Here is a 14189-nt window from a genome sequence, read left to right on the forward strand (position 1 = left end):
ATTATAACGCCCCCACAGCTGAAAGGGCGAGCAAAGGAATTCGAACCCGCGACCCTCAGACTGCGAGTCGAGTGCCCTAACCGCCTGGCCATGCTGGGCTTCAATAGACGATTAACATTTAATATCCACACATTTCGTGAAGTTAATTAGAAAACCTTTTTTTTTCGAAACGTTGTTACAGAATTATACAGCTTACGCACACATACACAAACACAAATGTATATAATTCCAGTCTATGCTAATTAGAAACTTACTAGTGCAATATTTTACATTCTTTTGACATATTGGTGGATGTTACATTTTATCTAGATTTTATGTGAAGAACGTTTTTTCAAACCCTCCTGGGTCTATGTTAGTTGAAAGACAGTCGATTTTTCTCTATGAACTAATCGATTTGATTTTGATGAAATTCGAGCAAAGATAAAAGATCACGCCAAAATACTTCGTTTCCTAAACAGAAACGGATCGGTAGATGTTGTGGCTGACTGCTCTTTTTTTATGTTTAGTGGCGCGTGCTGTGACAAACATACACACACAAAAGCATAAAAAACAGAAGGTGGCATATATTTATTTAACTTTATCATAGTCCAAAGAACAGATTTTTATCCGGGCTACAGCTAAAACAGTTTGTAGGTTTTTCAAAATACAAATATGGGTTTTCATTGTATGTTTGCGATACCGAAAATTATAATTTTTATCTCGATTTTTGTCGTTGTTGTTATTTTGACATTAAATGTATCGGTGAAAGTCCGCTGTTTCTGAACTGACTAAATGAAGGAATATCGTGATGCATAACATGATAATTATTTTAAAATGTTTTGAAAAAGTAATCATTATATCTATTACTTTTCAACATCATAAATAACTACATCTAACAAAAATATTTACTTTAATTTTGCTGTTTAAAAATATAGCAGACTTCTAAAACATATAGCCCCCACAACTATTTTTACGAAGGTTTAGTTTTATCGTGATTATTGGCAAGGTTTGCGTTACACACGAATTTTAATTTTTTAGGTTTCTTTAAATTAGTGAGTATCGAAGGGTAGAATTTAATGTTCTTTTAATGGAGAAATCGTCGCACATACTAGAACGTCTGATTTGTGTTCCGCTAAGGAAATGCGATTTTTCTAAGAAGTCGATTAAAATCCGAGCTAAGACAAGAATAAGAAGTTGATATCGCTGAAAAAATATTATCGAACCAAGAAAACTTAATGAATACTGTTTTCATCAAGGAAAGGGCCGGGCGTCGCCTAGTGATCGAGGAACCCAAGGTTTTTTCCATTATCTAGTTATTTTGTGTGATATTTACACAACTAAATGGTTAACCACATTTATTTTATTTTATTTTATTTTTTGCATGTGCTTTTTGTAACTTATCATTGAAAGGAAATTATCCCAGTTATAGCTCCAGTCATTCCCATCTGTCAAATAATAGCAATAACATGTTAACATGGCCACTAAATCTGGCGTAGTTATTTGAAGATCTACGGGGAGAAAATTAATCACTATCGATCAAGAACTTCCTGCCCTTGATGTCCGTGGTAATAATATCTGACCATGAACGGCTAGGAAATCACCACGTACAAAAGATACGGGGAATTAACTGTTTCTGTACGCTTGGTGATTACAGACTTACCATACCTGGGATTAATTCTTCCCGCAGTTATAGTTGGTTGTTATTAGCAACAATACATTTAAAGTGCTGATACACAAAAATTAAAGTAACGAAACTAGAGGGAGAATGCCATTTGTTGTCCAGCTGAATGACCACCAGTTTAGGGTTGAATTAGTTCCGTAGTCGTAGGGAGTCTGATGATGTGAAGAGTATATATCATTATCTTATAAGTAATCGCGTTGAGTTTATCTAGTTAGCAGGCTGAGGCAATCGCCATTGGTGGATTGTGGGTCACGTCACTTCGACAAATGAACACCTACGTGTGATATACACCAGGAAAACCTTTTGTCTCAGGAGGACCGTAATGAAAATTTTGTCTCAGGAGGACCGCAATGAAACGAGCAGAAAATAAAATAAATCGTCTCATCGTATCTGGTAATTAAAACGGGTCAGTCACAAGATTACAAAAGAAAAAATAGTTAGGAACTATTTACGTTAATAGGAACTAAAATCCAAAATGTTCCCGTGAAGTTAAAACATGAAAGTTTCTTTGTTGTGGGTAAGCATAAATATTAATTGAGTAGAGATAAAGAAACGACAAGAAAGCTGCAACCACTACAGGGTATGGGAAAAGTAACTTGTCTCAAAGATTTCATTTGTACTAGTTAGTTTCAATGTAATAACGTTTAAAATAAATATTATTCCTCAAAACTTGAGTCAAGTTACTTATCCCTTACCCTGTATTTATGGAAGGGGTGTGGCCTAGGCTTAACGTGCCCGGTCTGTGAATCCTGTGGTTCACGATTAGTATACTCTTGTCGTAAAAATTCCCTCCACAGTTTGAGACCGTGTGTACGCTATAAGAGCGACAGTTAAATCCAACTGTTTGGTCTAACAAGAGTTGATGGTGAGTTGTGTTGACTAACTTGCACAGTTGCGCAAAAATTCTGAATCAACAAACAAGTTACTACTTATTGAAAGCTTTAAGCAAAGGTACAATAATTCTGGATGATCTTTCCACGCTTACATATTTTGAAGGAAAGGTAACAAAACAGTGTGTGTGTGTTATTGAGTGGTTGGATTACAGTGTTAACACGAATGTGGAAAACTCCGAGTAATTTGAAAAGATAGTTGAAAAGTCAGGGCAAATTTTAAAAGTATCACCGAACCTGGAAAACTAAAGAAAAATTATGGGTCTCTTTATATATATCATTTCAGAACCTGCATAAACGTATAAACCATGCTGCTTACGTGTGTCAATTATCAGAAAACGTTAACATAATATAATTTTGGTTCAATCACTCTATGAAATTACCTAATTAATTGTATTTGATGATAATTAGTATTAACTTCCGATCAGAGCGAAACTAAAAATCAACTTGGTAATGAGTATAGCTAATTAAATATACTTAAATTCCGTTCTTACTTACAAAAATTAGAATGCATTATTTCATCACTTGAGTACCCTCCCTGTTAACAATATTTTCGGGCATAATCCCAATAGTATCTCACGACGTTCGGCCAGCTTAGAAGATTTAGTTTAGTCCTAAATACATATATTAAGATAACAATGTAAACAATCTCAATATTAAAGGTACAGTAATAAAAATAATAAAATTGAGTATATTAACCATTCTAGCCAATCCTGTTAATGAAACTAACAAAATAAGATATAATAAGAATATAACTTACTTATCAGTACACACAGATCCTAACTGTTTGGCTTCAAGTACTGTACAAATTAGGTCAAATACTATACATAAACAATTTACTGTCTACCATTGAGTTTCAATGTCCTTGTTTAAAAACGTTTTCTGTAGTACTGTAATCTGAAGTCAACTTATTCAGAATGTTATTATAATTTATGACCAGATTACAAGCCAAGTATTGTTAATTAGCTAAAATTCTGAGGAAAAGTTAATACATCGATGTTCCGTACGTACGCGCGTGTAGGTATAGAAAATCTGGAATATTGCCTGGAAAGTTGGGAAACGTCAGGAGAACAATTTTTATGAAAATAACGTGGCTGTCCTAAGAAAGATATACATTATTGTCATGCAACAACTTTAAAAAAAAGAAAGGTTGATAAAACAGTGTATTACTGACAGGGGAGGGGTCACAAAATACTGTATCAACATTTGAGAGCTTAAAGGGAAGGATGGTCAACAATCACAAGTGAACTATATCTATCTATATAAAGAGTTAACTTTACGCGACCTATTGTTAATGGTTTTCTCCACAAGGTGGCAGTAGTGCATTGTAGGACATTACTGATATGTGCTTCACTCTCAAAATTCATTTTTGCATTGATATATGGACCATCTATTCTATTTATCTTTATTATTGCTTAACAATATTAAATATGTTGCCACTCTTGTTGTGTTTTCGAGATAACGTGTGAGTTGGTGTGAAATTGGTTGTTATATTTTCAGGAAAATATTATTTCAAATATGAAACATATTTACTGAATGAACCAATTTAAAGTATATACTCCGATTTCAAGTCGTTTGACTTTGCTGTTTAGGTTTATTCTTGTTTTGTGTTACTCAAGATAATTACTTACCGCACAGTTAAAGTAACTTAAACTGTAGAACGTTGACAACAGTTAGTTAGTTGTTAGTTTATTAATATTTATTATCTTCCGATCAGAGCAACCTACATACTTAGATCAAAATTAGCATGTACCTGGTAATAAGTATAGCTAATTAAGTACAATTTTTTTTATGTTCATGCTTATAAAGATTAAAATGTATTGTTTCATTATTTGGGTACCCACGCTGTTAACGACGTTTTCGGCTGTAACATCGACGATTTTAAATGATTCAGCTTATTGTGAAATGTTTAAGTTTTGTTTTTCCATCAGCTAGACTTTGGTTTCCTACTATTGTCTAAATACAAAAACATCAATAGCAGGACAACTTTATTAATGCGGCCTGGCATGTTCTGGTGGTTAGGTTCAAATCCCATCACCAAACGTGCTCGTTGCGGTATAATGGGACGGTCAATCCCACTTTTCGTTGGTAAAGAGTAGCCCAATAGTTGGTGGTGTCGACTAGCTGCCTTGTTTATCATTGGAACGGCTAGCGCACATAACCCACAACCTTCGAGTAAATTTGCGCAAAATTTGGCAAAACAAAACTCTTATGGGTTGTTTAGTTGATTTTTTGCAATAATTAATTGTTGCTCCTTTCTTTGTCTTTCAACATTATTTAAATACATGAAGTTTTATAGAAGATGGTCGTACTTTAACGTCAAACTCTCACATCAGTTTCATCACAGACATTTATCAGACAACTGCTTCTTTATAAAAACTTCGGTTCTTTGTGCTAATTTTTCTAGAGAAAGCCCAACCCATTTAAGGAATCATAAAGGTTGATGTTCGTACCAGAACAGATCAGTGTTTGATCTTGAGCGTTCCAAACTACTTCTATTGAAAAGCGAAATTACCCTCAAAGAAACATGTGATCGTCCTGTTGTTCGATAAACTAAAGCCAGTCAGTCGAGGAGCACATCCAATTATTCCAGAATGTACATAGTTGTCTGTTTCAGATAAGGTGGCGGTTAGGACTAGCGGCGAGAGGGTGCAACATGGACACAAAAGGGCATTCTAGTATCAACCATCACGTACAATGTAGAAGCACGTGAGAAAGTAGATGGATGTCAGGGGTTACCACCCACTTCCCAGATTTCCCCCTCTGTGCACATGCCAGACTTGAGAGGGCTGGGACCGGCCGGGAACGCCCCAAGCTCGAGGGAAGCCCGACTCCTGACGGGCATGAGAAGTTTCGTTAGTTTCAGGGATAACGCTGCACGCTCGCCCTCTAGTCAGTGAGCACGCTGGCTTCTATCGTGATGGACGTTCTTACGGTTGGCTCCCATGTGTAATTAATGTTCTCGCTGCGGTGTATTGTTTGCCGAGAAGGTCCGGCCTTCTCTCCTGCAGTGCCGTCGGCAGGATTCCGATTAGGTAGGGCTAGGTCTCCGTTAACCTGGTGTGCCTCTATTAAACCACAGTGCCGCCTTTTTTTTATTTCATGAATAGTGTTTGTTTGGTCATATAGTCTTTATGCATTTTCACGAAGTAGATACCTCTGAAACCTGCGAGAAATAGAATCATTGATGTCCATTATCTATAAATATAGGTAAGGTATTTTATAAGTTATTGTTTTTCATAAGAAAACTACAACTCAAGAAATGAATGTCGGATGAAAGTTGTTAACAGAACTATTTACTGGTTTGTGTACTCGACTTCGGTCTTTTCAGAATCGAGTTGTATCACAATGCAGTGCGTTCCTTTTATGTGGATAGTTTACATAATGACAAAACCCTTTAATATCAAACATCATGGTTTCTATGACAAGAATTTCTTGCCCTGTGGAATTTGGAATGTGTCCGAGTTCTTGTTGTTTGCTGCTATGAGCTCCTGTGTTACTTTTCACCCTGTCTTGAATCGTATAGTAGTGAACGCTGAATAGACTAATGCACGTCGTTTTTACTTAAAAGTGTTTGCGAACTAGATACCTAATGACATGGACGTAATTATCCCCCTTTACTTAGCTTTGTCATAGCCTTGTTAATAAGAACGGCGTACAGTCCCCAGCAGAGACTGCTGAAACTTAATGACGTAGAGGGATTAGCAGTATCGTAGTAACAAAAAAAGCTTTTTAATTTGGGAGAAATTAATACAGAATGTTGAAAACATAGTAGAATGACTCTGTTATACTGCTGCAGAACGAATCAAATCCTGCATTATGGCGGGAATGACCAACGTGAAATCGTGCAGTTACAAAGGCCTACGAGGAAGTTTTTTATTATGTATTTACGTGAGGTTGTGGCGATCGAATACCGGGTCGTTGTCATGGTTAGGAGCCCATACTATCACTTAAGTCGAATTATTAATCCTAGGCCTAATTGGGAAGACCTTGAATGAGTAGATAACAAACAGTTCTTTCTATTAAATAAGTCCAGGATAGTATTCCGGTCACTACCAGCACAAAACAGTCCCCCTTAGGACCTCCTCTGAAGTTAGCAGGAGATGGACTGCCGGAAACATAGATATAAACTATTTTGTAATTAATATGTAATAATATTAAAACGAGTAATTAATAACGAGACTGAAGTGATCGTATAGGCAACGGACCAAGACGAAGAAATTTTCTGTTCGGTTTCAGTGGGAAGAAAGAGAGCTGATTTTCAAGTGCGAATTGTTTGTTAATAGCGGTTCTGTAGTCGTATGATCCATGTAAAATATGACACGCTGGGCATTGTAGTGATTACGGTTCTGTAGTCGTATGATCCATGTAAAATATGACACGCTGGGCATTGTAGTGATTACGGTTCTGTAGTCGTATGATCCATGTAAAATATGACACGCTGGGCATTGTAGTGATTACGTTTTACTTTACCGATCATATAACCTTATTTTCCAATTCGTAATGTCAGATGATGGTATTTCAAGTGAAAATTGTAGTTCTGACCTACGATCATTGCTCAAGAAATTAAAACGAAAGGATATCTAAGGTGACTTACCTCCAAAAGTCCGATTTCGTTATCATACCACTTGCGCATTTTTCTATTTTCTCTATTACAGTCATAACTAATTAGTTTCACTTCCACTGAATGTCCAGGGGCATATCTAGGCATACGCGCGTACGGCCGTGCCTAACGTTCAAAATTCAAGATATGGGTTTTCTTTGGTATAAAATCTTAATCTATTTGTCTTCAACCTAAAAAATTTGGAAGAAAATGCTAGTGATCAAAATGTAATTTTTTGTAAATACTTTATGTCGTATGTAGTGCTAATTTTGTATAGATTATATACGTTAAAAAAGGTTATCAGAATGCACCATTTTAGGATTCAATTTCAAAACTTTACAGGGGGAGGCCTCCAAACCTTCACAAGCAGGATAGTGAGATCCCCATTACACACACGTGTGACGGTTCGTTGTCAACGCGGCTGATTCTGAGTTTGTGAAACTGATAATATACGTTGTTACTGTTATGTCGAAGACATAGATTATTCGTGTGTTAGAGAGGTATAAACCAAAATGTTTCGTGGATTGCAACATGTTTTAAAAGCTGCATTGCGTACATTGTTTAATATTAGCCATATTGCCATCGCCGGCTTGGTTTGAATTTACAGAAAGCGTAGCTGTAAATTGTATATGAAAGTTTGTCTTTGTTATTTCATGACACTGATAATTAATTTATTTATACCAGATAATTACTATAGGGATTCCGACTCACCTTCAAATTGGGTATTAAATTGCACTCGACAAATATTTTTTGTTCTTGAAAATTGAGCGAATCTAATCGTGTGCCTCGTTACAAAAACAAAACTATAAACTAGAAGTTGTGAGTTTACGTTATACTGACTAACGCTGTTAATCGTTTCGTGATTACAATTTATCTTAATTTGAACGTTAGTAATTTCTCTGTCACACGGCAGTGTGCTAATTAACTTTCGTATAATATCTATATCTATATAATAATTGTATATATAGATCATTACGAATACTTAATTACCTTCACTAAAGTGTATTCTGTTTTCGCTTGTTTTAATTTTAATTGGGATTTTTGGTTTGCGTATGTTCAGATGTAAAGATATTACTCATAATAACCTATTTAGTGTAATGGGAAGGCTTAGAAGTGCCTCATTTAGCTTATTAGGATATGATCGAAATACTTAAATGTGTCGATATGTGAATATTCCAGCTAATTACATATGAGCAATATGCGTCTATTTGTAATAGAAGCTTTAAAGTTTAACAAGATTAAGATACCTGTGTGTGTTCATGATGAACATGTTATATTCAGGTGACACCACGACTAAAATTAGGGTTATTAGCAATTACAATGTAGTTATAGAATGGCTCATCCACAAAATCCGACTTCATTTACATACAACGTTTACGTTGAGATTTGAATTCATTAGCAAAAGTCATTCGACTTAAATACCAATTTATTTATTCGCTGTTACAAACATCATATTGTTATTTTTTTCTGTTAGCTGAAGTTTTACTCTTGTGTTTAAATATTTACTGAAAAAAAACGAATTTATACAATTATAAACTGTTAAGATTAAAAATATTAGGTTGTGATACAAAGCTCAAACTAACCAAACGCGAGGATTACGTCGAGAATGGGCTGTAACATAAGTATGTTTTGTGATGTCATAAAGATGATTAATAATAATAAATAACCCTATACTGGAGTTAACATTTAAAAAAAAAAAACTTTTTGTTACTATGGGACCAATAATTCTCATCACTAAATGTTCACATGTAATTGGATTTTCATTACGTTGTTTAACAGGCAAATGTGAAATTTTCAAATTTCCTTGTTTTCACATTGGGCATGATTAATTTTTAACCACAGTATTACGTAACTTAGTATCTAAATTTGTTTCGTCTATTTGTGTGTGTGTGATTTTACTCGTATTTAATACACAAAGTTGTTCTCATTCGTTTCTATTTTCGCCGCTTCGTGGCAGCACATTCCAATAGTCTTTCCAATGTCGTCTAAATTTTTCACGTGCACACTAAGATTTTTATTTATTTTTTGTTTAACTTAGAATGCAAGTAAGATTTATGCAAATTACACATTTAGACGATTGGTGCGCAAGTTGAACTTGACATATTTCTGATTAAAGAAGTTAGCACACAGGATCACATATAAAAGTTGTAATGGTTTTCAAGCGAGATCCAAAATTCGAGCACATTCGGATAGTTTACTGTTACTCTTCGTATTCCCAGACATACAGAAAACGACGGTATATAATTTACTTGATATGATGGAATGTTTGATGTTGTTTTTGTATTTTTTATTACTATTTAAGACGTAAATATTTGACAAACTTTAAATACTATTAGAGAGTATGCGACTTTGAAATAATATTCGTCTAACCGGATAAAAAATATAACCTTATAAAAGGCGTTCATATTTTTTTTCTCTGTGACAGTACTCACACACACACACACGCCCTGTTTAAAAAATAATTACAGTGCTGAAGCTTTCGTATTTTTACTTTTTACTGTGCAGCCTGAAGCCATGATAATTTTCAGTGTGGAAAATTCGTTGTAAAGGAGTTAAGGGTCGTTTATTAATTTGTTGTAGCGATTTTTCCCGGTCCAGCGCTTTTATTGAAAATATACTTTTACTCGATACCTGTTAGAAAGTAAGTTTCCTGTACGGCATGTTATTTTATCTCGAAGTAGTTTACACTAAACTGAAGTACCCTGAATAATACATTATGACTGTTTTGACTAACAACTCGATCAAATGTTTCCTTTAAGCCAAACTGAGTTATTCTGTAGGGGAACCACATATTGGCATAGGTTGAAGAAGCGGAGAGGGGGATGGAGCATTGGGGGTACGTGCCTCACAATTTTGTCCCTTTAGCGATGTGCCCCTTTGAATGGGGAATATATATTTGTGTATAACTATCATGAAAAGTTGTTATCTGTTTTGAATTCAGTGTTTACGGTTAACATAGCAGATAAGGTAGGTGCCTCTCAAATTCTCATATGTTCTTATTACTATATTCAAACTTTCCAATGCGTTAACTATCGTAATTTTGTATTGTTCTATTCCATAAAGTGATGTGAAACTTTCGCTGTCTGGAATTGAAATGAATTACTTTGTTGGTCTACCAGTTAACACCTTCGAAATTTTAGGAGCATAAGTTTAAAGATAAATGGTGAAAAGAGCTAGAAGTAAATTTTTTAAACTTAATTCTGTTTTTTTAAACCATCATCATTTACAAAGCTTAAAAAAGTTAGTGAAAATTGGACGCTAGGGTTGCAAGGATGACCGTTTTATTTCCTGTTAACTGATCACATGAAAAATCTACTCTTAGTCCTTCGAACGACAGAGAAGTAAAGGATCCAACTGAACGGTTTTATTTCATAGTTATTGACTCTGCCCGTATGTAGTAAATATTTTTTTATTAGTTGGTTGGCTAGTTGGCATTTTTTGGCGCAAAACTACTGGGCTATCAGCGCCCTTTATTAGTTTAGCCAAATACTATCAGAAAAGTATGGTTACTAATGGTGTGAGATGTACAAAAACCACTTTACAGGAAATACTTTTAGACCAGAACTTGAGGTGTACACACACACTCCCACATTTTACCGTTTATTAGTGTTGTTGTTCAACTATGGTAACAAAAATAGCTCGTCTTCTCTAATCTGGATTAGTCTGTGTTAAAGTGTAATTTTTAACTATTGAGTTAATTAACCATTGAATAGCGTAACTTTTGTGATTGCTTCTTTCCCTCTTTTAGTCAAATTTTTGTTTGCACTTTAGAATACCAGTATAATGAAAAGTTTAATTTTTATCAGTAATTATTAATTTTTGCTTTCAGTAAGTCAAAGAGCCAAGAGTTTGGCTAGAGTAGACGGTGGGTACTATACTGTCGATTAACTGTTTTTCTTCTACTCTATCAGTTCTAAATTAGGGACAGCTAGCGGAGTTAGTCCCTTGGGTAGCTTTACGCGAAAAAACAAACAAGACAATTAATACAACAAATTGCTGTATTTGGTGTGCCTGTATAACTCCCACGAAATAATATAAAATTGTAAGACTAAAGTAAGTTCGTTGAAATGCAATGTTTCGTTCAGGTCTGATTTGCGTATCTGACTTTCTTTCTTCAGTTAGCTTGTGGAATGATGGGTCGTATTGGAATTTGTTGTAACATACACTATATTCATTATGAAACAGTGCCAACTAACGTATTTAGATTTTTCTAGTTAATTTTGGCAGAAATACAGTATTTATGATATAAATAATTTCTCCCCTCCCCCCTTTTTTTTTGCAGGTCGAAATGTTTAATATAGAGACTCCACATTGACAGCCAAGAAAATGGACTGGACTGTGACAAGAGGGCCGACTTGGAGTTTATTTCCCAAAATGACTTCTTATCCGGGAGGTGTAGGTTACACATCGTGGAATGTCTTGAGACAAGGTCATCAGAAAAACTTTCTCAGTGTGAGACGGACGCGATGTTTTGTTCATTGTGTTGTGTGGTTATCGTGCCTTGTGTTTTTGAGGTTAGTGCAGACAGTAGCTGCTCTAGAGGACACAAACATCAGCGTGTCTTATACAACATTTAATGAGAGCGTGAATTTTACGCATATAATTGTAGATCAGGACACAGGGAGGGTGTATGTCGGTGCCACCAACTGGCTGTATCAATTCGATAGTTCACTGGAGTTGGAGAAAGAGGTCAAAATAGGTCCCGTGGAAGATAGTATCCAATGTTCTCCAACGGACTGTTTCCACCAGAAAAAGATGGTCACAAACAACGTCAATAAAGTCCTAGTCATCGACAGTCAAGCAGGAAAGCTCATTGTCTGTGGTAGTGTCCATCAAGGAGCCTGTCGACGTCATCAGCTTGGGAACATTAACATTGTCGAAGACCTGGTTCCTGTTCCTGTAGCTGCAAACGACGAGAACTCTTCGACATTTGCCTTCATTGGTCCAGCACAGTATTTTAGTTACCCATCCAGGGTTCTCTATGTGGCCACTACTAATAGTCGCCTGGGGCCATACCGGGACATGGTCCCTGCTATAACAAGCAGGAGTCTTGAGGAGGATACTGGTCGTCTATTTGGAATAATTGAGAAGTCGTTCTCTACCATTGCCAGAGTGGACATTAGTTTTCACTTGCGGGACTACTATTTAGTCAGCTATATCTACGGCTTTCATTCTGGCGGCTTCATCTACTTTGCTTCCGTACAGAGGAAGTCTCACTTAAGGGCGTTAGAGGAGTGGGGTTACATGACCAGACTGGCCCGAGTTTGCGCATCCGACGCTGGATATAATAGTTATACAGAAGTGACATTACAGTGTGTGGGAACAGACGGTACCGAATTCAACCTGCTCCAAGATGCCACTGTGGGCCCAGCTGGTTCTGATCTTGCGACAGCACTCCAGATTGATACAGGGTCCAATGTTTTTATTGGAGTTTTCGCCACCAGTGCAGATCATACTTCTGCGTCTTCCCCTCCCTCCGCCGTGTGTGTCTACTCGCTGGCCGAAATAGAACAACGTTTCACGGAGAACATTCATATGTGTTATAATGGCAGTGTGCTAGCACGCAACATGGATTATATAGCCGGAAGCATAGAAAATTGTCCTGAGCCTGGGGTGCGTATTGGAAAACTTTTAAAGTACAAATATTAATTATCATTACATTTACCTATAACGGTTTTAAATATTAGTTAGACAAGGTAACTCTGAGATCAAAGTGCAAGAAATTGGGTTTCGTTTGTTCTTATTATGTTAAAAATACATAAAGACTTGAAATATTTCCTTGTTCAAATTGCTTCTCAGTGGAACAGCAGTATTTCTGTGGATTTACAAAGCTAGAAACCGGGTTTCGATACCCGTAGCGGGCAGAGCACAGATAGCCCATTATGTAGCTTGATATTTACTTACAAACAAACAAAATTGTTCAAGTTTTTCTGTATCGTACATTTTTTTAAATAATGTTATTCACCACAAAGTTTAGTTTATTTGGCTCTGTCCGTGACCATTTGAAAAAACGGAAACACTTGATGGTGATAAAATAAAGAAATTAGACTTTTAAAGATAACAACCCATAAATAGTTATTCGTTTTTCTTTATATAGTAAGAACTAAAGTAACCCAATTTGTTGCACTTTCATTTCAGTTGTTGCTAGAGTTAACTTGTTTCTGGCTTGTAAAAGAGCATTTGCTGGAAACATCGCCAAAAAATAAAATAATATGTAAGCAGAAATACTTTCAAAAGTTTAAATTCTATTTAGTTACAACCTAACATACATCCGGGCAATTAGTCGGCATCTGGAATGTAATTAAGAGCAGTGTAGCCTGTTTCATACCGTATATTTAAGGAAGATGAAACACATTTATATGATTTGTTTTTGTGATTACTTTAGTGAATAAAGTAAAAGAATGCGCTTCGGTCGCACACTGTTCTCGTACAGTAGTGTTTTGAGAAGAATGAGAACAAAGAAACACGCACGTACAGATTTAAACATTCTCTTTTGTAAGACAACAATTTTAATATAGAATTACGTATTATAATACAATAATACAAAATTATTACATTCACGTTTTTACATTCGGAAGAAAGAGGTTTCAGAAGAAGGCTAATATTACCCTCCAACCTTCTTAGTCATTGAAAGTTTTAAGAAGTTTTACGATTCAGTTGAAACAACCTAAGAAAACGAAAATTGTTGATTTTCTTTTAGTTTTCAGTATGAGCAGCCGAAAAGTTGTTTTTATGCAAGTTTCAAAATTGACGAGTAACCAATATCAATAATTTTAATGTAAGAAAAAATCGTTTTGCCTTCTGTTCTTCTTGCTTCACAGATTTCCTTAAACAAAACTGTGGGCCCGGCATGGCCAGGTGGTTAGGGCGCTCGACTCGCAATCTGAGGTTCGCGGGTTCGAATCCCCGTCACACCAAACATGCTCGTCCTTTCAGCCGTGGGGGCGTTATAATGTGACGGTCAATCCCACTATTCGTTGGTAAAAGAGTTGGCGGTGGGTGGTGATGACTAGCTGCCTTCTCTCTAGTCTTACAC

At 35.9% G+C, this 14189-nt stretch overlaps 1 protein-coding gene across 6 annotated transcripts in view; it reads left to right on the forward strand.

Annotated features, from left to right (window-relative positions):
* LOC106470475 (plexin-B-like) overlaps positions 1–14189 on the forward strand; it is a 242089-nt gene that overhangs the window by 176366 nt on the left and 51534 nt on the right. For 3 of the 6 annotated variants that reach the window (XM_022400311.1, XM_022400494.1, XM_022400550.1), the window contains exons 1-2: positions 5462–5760; positions 11436–12766. In XM_022400311.1, the coding sequence (XP_022256019.1) occupies positions 11480–12766 (1287 nt within the window). In that variant the 5' untranslated portion in view covers positions 5462–5760; positions 11436–11479. Of the gene's footprint in view, positions 1–5461; positions 5761–11435; positions 12767–14189 lie in introns of those variants that run through there. The other 3 variants (XM_022400354.1, XM_022400444.1, XM_022400402.1) reach the window with 2 other exon arrangements.

This window comes from Limulus polyphemus, unplaced genomic scaffold (genome assembly GCF_000517525.1).
Source record: "Limulus polyphemus unplaced genomic scaffold, Limulus_polyphemus-2.1.2 Scaffold4, whole genome shotgun sequence".
NCBI lineage: Eukaryota > Metazoa > Arthropoda > Merostomata > Xiphosura > Limulidae > Limulus > Limulus polyphemus.